At 51.6% G+C, this 6,146-nt stretch overlaps 1 protein-coding gene across 1 annotated transcript; it reads right to left on the bottom strand.

Moving 5' to 3' along the window:
- Positions 1-5,381: 5,381 nt before the first annotated feature.
- On the bottom strand, positions 5,382-6,146 carry SFN (stratifin). The gene has a single exon (XM_036746923.1). The coding sequence runs from the start codon at positions 6,144-6,146 to the stop codon at positions 5,382-5,384; it is 765 nt and encodes a 254-aa protein (XP_036602818.1).

Raw genomic sequence — 6,146 nt, 5'->3', positions numbered from 1 at the left:
TCCATTGACCTAGAGGAGGGAAATAAGTTAACTCATGGACTATTCGTTGCAACCATCAAGATATTTCCATAATATCTTTTTTTAGAGGGGGGAAGGCAGGGCAATTGGGGTTAAGTGACTTGCCCAAAGTCACACAGCTAGTAAGCATGATCAAATGCATAATATTTTTAAAGCAAGAATAAATTTCATTTTAATATTAATCCCTGTCATACCTGTGTGTTCTGTCTTTCCTTTCATTTTTTGAAAAAAGTTCATGTAATATTTAGTTCTCTGATTACAAACACAATAAAACATAAATAAATAATGCTTTAGTAATAGTAATTCAGCATTTACTTGTACTAATGCACTTGACCACAGAGATAATGTGGCAGAGTGGGAAAAAAAACCCCATTATGAAATGAAGAGTCAGCAGAGTCCTGAACTCACTGTGGGACTTTGGGCAAGTTATTTACCTTCTCTGAGCCTCAGTTTCCACATTTGTAAAATGAAGAGGGTTGGATCAGGTGTTCTCTAAAATCTCTTTCAGCTCAAAGTTATTATGATGAGAAGGGAGGAGGCAGCAGCCTCCTCATTCCCAGGATCTGCCCCACTAACAGAAAGCTGTTGGACAGGTTGGGTGAGAGGAACCAGGTCAGCCCCTAGAAGGAGGAGCTGAATCAGAATCATTTGCTCCCAGCTTAGTCCAGAGACTCTGCCTGGTTACAAGGGCTTTAAAATGGAAAAGGGTGTGTGGTAGAGTAGGAAGGGCACTCGATTTGGAGTCAGAGACACTGGGGCTGAATCTTGGCTCTGTTGCTACTGATCGGGGCAAATCACTCAACTGCCTATAGGACTCAGTTTCCTCTGTATTCCTTTCAAGATGTAAATCTATAATTCTATGGTCCTATGACTTGAAAGTCACTTTTTCTGTTCAGGTCTCAGTTTCTCCTTCTGTAAAATGAAAGAGTTATACTAGAATTGGGGCTCTTAACCTGGGGTCCATGAACTTTTTTAAAAAAAGTTTTTAATTTAAAAAACCCTCTAATTTGATATTATCGATTTTCTTTGTAATATAATCTTTTCTTTAGTCAGTCAGTCAACAAACATTTATTCAGGGTCTCCTATATGCCAAGGAAACAAGAAAGAAAGAGAGGAAGGAAGGAAGGAAGAAAAGGAGAGAGGGAGGGAGGGAGGAAGGAAGGAAGGAAAAAAAGAAGGTGGGAGGAAGGGAAGGAAGGAAGGAGGAAGGGAGGGAAGGAAGAGAGAGAGGGAGGGAGAAAGGAAGGAAGGAAAGAAAGAAGGTGGAAGGAAGGGAAGGAAGGAATGAAGAAAAGAAGAAAAGGAAGGAAGGAAGGAAGGAAAGAGGGTGGGAGGAAGGGAAGGAAGGAAGGAGGAAGAAAGAAAGAAGGAAGGAAGGAAAGAAAGAAAGAAAGGAAGGAAGGAAGGAAGAAAGAAAGAAAGAAAAAAGAAAGAAGGAAGGAAAGAAAAAAGAAAGATTGCTGATCCCAAGGAGCTTACAAGTCTAATGGGAAAGATAACAAGCAAAAAACTATGTGCAAACAAGATATAGACAGGATAAAGTGGTGACAATCAACAGAGGAAAGTCACTAGCATTAAGGGAGACTGGAAAAGACTACTTGTAGAAAGTAGGATTTAGCTGAGACTTGAAGGAAACCTAGGAGGCCAAGAGACAGAGAGGAGGAGGGAGAGCCTTCCAGGCACAGGGGACAGCCAGTGAAAATGCCCCAGTTGGGAGTGTCTTATGCAAGGATCAGCAAGGAGGCCAGAGACATTGGATGGAAGGGTAAGTTGAGAGAAGTGAGCTGAAAGAAGCCTGTAAAGGTAGGAGGAGGCCAGGTTATAAAGAGTTTTAAAATTCAAATGGAAGATTTTCTATTTGATCTTGGAGGTGATAGACAGCTCCTGGCATTTGTTGAACAGGGGGATGACATGGTCAGACCTTTGATTTACAAAGATCAATTTGATAGCTTCATGAAGGATAGACTGGAGTAGGGAGAGACTTAAGGCAGGAGATCAGCCAGCAGGCTCTTGGAGCAGTCCAGGCATGAGGTGATGAGGGCCTGGACCAGGATGGCAGCAATGTTCAAGGAGAGAAGGGGGTTTATATCGATCCACAAGATTTGGCAGCAGCTTCCTCATGAGGAATGAGAATGAGGAGCTGGGGAGGACACCCAGGTTGCCAGCCTGGAAGTCTGGGAGGATGGCGATATTCTCCACAGTAAAAAGAAAGTCAACCCTGATCAACACAATGATCCACCATGATTCCAAGTAACTCAATGATGGAAAATTCTATCTGCCTCAAGAGAGGGAACTGTTGGATTCTGAGGACAGACTGAAGCATATTTTTGCACTTTATTTTTCTTGTTTTTATTTTTCAACATGGCAAATATGGAAATGTGTTTTGTGTAACTTCACATATATAAATGGGTGTCATATTGCCTGCCTTCTCAATAGGAGGGAGAAAATTTAGAACTCAAAATTTTTTTAAATGAATGCTTAAAAATAAGCTGGTGTGTGTGCCCATGTGTGTGTGTTTAAGAGACGTTAGGAAAAGGGGAGAGTTTGGGGAAAAGAATCAGTTCAGTTTTGGACATGTTAAGTTTAAAATGCCAATGGGCTATCAAGTTGGAGAAGTCCAATAGACAACTGGATACAGGAAACTGAAAGTTAGGGCAGGAAGCTGTTCATCCTTTATTTTCCCTACAGTTGTTCTCGGGGGCTCCTTCCTGCTAATCCTTCGGGGCCTGTGGGTGGGCGTTAACCCGACCCCACTACTGAGCTGGGAGCTGACTCAGAAGGCTCGGACTGGGGCTGCATTCCCTTCCCCTTGTGGGGGGAGGTGGAGAGAGAAGCTGAGCTGAACTCTCTGGGTACAGAACGGGTGAGGACTTGTCTGAGTGAAACCGGGACATCGCCTCCAGCATCTCACCTTCCCCCTCCTGCTTCTTCCCTTCCTCCACCCCTTCCCTCTCCTCTTTTCCCTCCAAACCCGAGCCTCTCCTGGCTCACCTTCCCCAGGCTCTGCTGAGCTGTGCGCTCAGATGGCTTCTCTCCCCGTTGATTGGCTAAGCTCTGGGAGGGATTTCCAGGGACGCCCCTGGACCCAGAGTTGGACCAGCTTTAACCAGGGCCACGCCCCAGAGCTGCTGCCCAGGACAGCAGGGAGGAGAGGGGCAGTGAAAAAACCAGCTGGAGAGGGTCATCTTAGCAGGGGATGGAAACAGGAGGGAAGGGGGACCCAGGTGTCAGGATAGTTTAAGAAGGAGAGGGGTGGAAAAGGAGAGAGGAGTGGTGACCAGATACCCTGGGATAGAAGATAATAAGGGATCTAGGGATGGAGGATGTGCCTGGGACAGGAAGGTGGGAAAGGATAGGGGAGTGAAGGATGCCAGTGTGGTGTTGAGGATTGAGCTGGAGGGGCATGAGAGGAGAGGTGTATCCAGCAGGGGGGGTGGGGATTGAGGTGTGGAAGGAGGGGGCATTTTGGATGCGGGGACTTGGAATAAAGGAGGGGCACCTAGGGTTAGAAGAGGGGGTGGCAGTGCAGGCCCTGGCCTGTGGCAGGAGATAGGATGGAGCATAGGGATGGGAGTTGAGGCAGGACATGATTGCATCTTGCTTGCCTTCTTTTGTGATGCTCCCTGCAGAGTGAACAACCCTACTCACATCTGAGCTTTCTCACCTCTTCCTAACACCCCCACCCCTCCTGTTCCAGTTCTGCTTCAGACCTAGAATATCTCATTCTGGCTCCTTCAGACCCGAAGTGTCTAACCCCCTTATATGAGCTGTCTCACCTATCATCTTCCCCAATCCCTCCCTTCATTCAAACTTGGGGTGTCCAATCCATCTCAGATTTGAGCTGTCCTACACCTCCTCTGCCCTCCCAAGCCCCTGTGGTTATTCTCTTTTTTCCTGGCTGCTGGGGTGTCCAACCGCATACCCAGAACTGAGCTGGCTCAGAATGAACTTCCCTCCAACTTCCCATGGTGCCACCTGCCCCCCAGTCATACTTGGAACACCTCATTGTCATCTTAGATCTTGGGTGTTCGTCTCAGGGTGTCAAACCTTAGCTGTCTCACCCCTTTGCTCTCAGAACTCAGACTTCTCCCCACCTTATCTTCAGACTAAGGCATTTCTTTCCCATCTCCTTAGATGTTGAGGTTCCAGCTCTTCCGGTGTGGGGTGTCTCAATTCCAGCTCCCACAAGAGTGGTCTAACTTCTTGCCTCTCACTCCTCCTCCCTTCATATCCGTGGCTTCTCACCTCGCCTCTCCTCAGGTCTGATTTGATTCCCATTTCTTCTCATCATTGCCCCAGCCTCCCCTCTCCTCCACCCCCAGATCTGGCTTTCTCAGGTCCGACTTTCCTCTCACTCCAGCACCGGGGCTTTTTCTTCTGGATCCTCATCACAGGCCTCCGGGCAGAGGAAGGAGTCCTCCGAAATCCTCAACTCCCTTGTGAACTCTTTTGGGGATTTAGGGTTAGTCCCTGACCTTGGAGTTTGTCTCTAGAACAAAACCCCGCTCTGCCCCACCCCACCCCTCAACCCCACCTATGAGGTAATCTACCCCAAATCCCTTCCCTGCTCCTTGAGATGGGTCAGCTCCACTAGGGGTGAGGGCCAGGTAATGCTCGCTTCTAGAACCAGAAGGAAGCCAGATCTCAGAACCAACATCCTTGCTCCCGCCCTCCCCCCCACCATGTGAGCCTCCCCCACTCCCCTCTCTGACATAGATGGCAAAAAGACAAAAGGAGTGTCAGGGAAGCTTTCTTTATTGAGAGGGAACTTTGTCACACACTCAGACAGACATGCTCTCTGACAGTCGCAGACACGCACACACACTCACCAGCGTGGCGAGCGCACGCTGTCACCCAAACACATCCACACACTCTTCCTTCCTCCTACACACTCACATATCCTCTGTGCCCCCCCAGTCCAGTCCCTCTCAAGCCCCTAAGGGCCTGGCACTTCCCAATCCCTAAGAACCACAGGGAGCAGGGGCAGGAGGTGGAAAGGGAGGGCACCGGGGAGAGGTCCCCCGGGGCCAAGGGAGGGGATGCAGCTCAGAGAGTCAGGGATCTTGGGACAATCTTGAGGGCTCCAGCCACCACCGTCCCTAATAGCCTGGGCCTAGGAGAGACTCCCAGAGCTCTCTGCCCAGCTGCCCTCGGTTTCGTGTCTGAGTCGCTCCCGAGCTGGGGCGCGCGGTGGGGTGGGGGTGGGGGGTTAAGGGGCTGGGAAGGGGAGAAGAAGGTAGGGGGCAGGGAGGGAGAGGGATCCGGGGGTCCGCCCCACACACAGGTCCTCTCCCCCGAGGGGGGCCAGGTCGGGGCGGGGGACGGGGAACGGAAGGGGCCGTCGGGGCGCCGGGGAGCGGGGCTCAGCTCTGGGGCTGCTCCTCAGGGGGCGGTGCCTCGCCGCCCTCCTCCCCGGCGCTGTCCGCCGTCCAGAGGGTCAGGTTGTCTCGCAGCAGCTGCATGATGAGGGTGCTGTCCTTGTAGGAGTCCTCGCTGAGGGTGTGCAGTTCGGCCATGGCCTCGTCGAAGGTGGTCTTGGCCAGAGAGATGGCCTCCTCCGGGCTGTTGGCGATCTCGTAGTGGAAGACGGAAAAGTTGAGCGCCAGGCCCAGGCGGATGGGGTTGGTGGGCAGCATGTCCTTCTTGCTGATGTCCATGGCCTCCTGGTAGGCGGCGCGCGCCGAGTCGATGGTGCGCTTCTTGTCGTCGCCCGTGGCCACCTCGGCCAGGTAGCGGTAATAGTCGCCCTTCATCTTCAGGTAGAAGACGCCGCTCTCGGCGTCGCCCGCGTCCTTGATGAGGTGCGAGTCGAGCAGCCCCAGCACGGTGCCGCAGACGGCGCGCAGCTCGCCCTCCACCTTCTCCCGGTACTGGCGCACCTCGGGGCCCCGCTCCTTCTCCTCGGCGCTCCCCTCCTCGGCGACCTTCTGCTCGATGCTGGACAGCACCCTCCAGGCCGCCCGCAGGCCGCCCACCACGTTCTTGTAGGCCACCGACAGCAGGTTGCGCTCCTCGCACGACAGCTCGTCACCTTTCTCCACGGCGCCCTTCATGAAGTCGGCCATGTCGTCATAGCGCTCGGCCTGCTCCGCCAGCTTGGCCTTCTGGATCAGGCTGCCTCTCTCCAT

Source organism: Trichosurus vulpecula, chromosome 2, assembly GCF_011100635.1.
Source record: "Trichosurus vulpecula isolate mTriVul1 chromosome 2, mTriVul1.pri, whole genome shotgun sequence".
Classification (NCBI taxonomy): Eukaryota; Metazoa; Chordata; class Mammalia; order Diprotodontia; family Phalangeridae; genus Trichosurus; species Trichosurus vulpecula.
The sequence above is the reverse complement of the archived record's forward strand: the minus strand, read 5'-3'. Positions and strand labels throughout refer to the sequence as shown.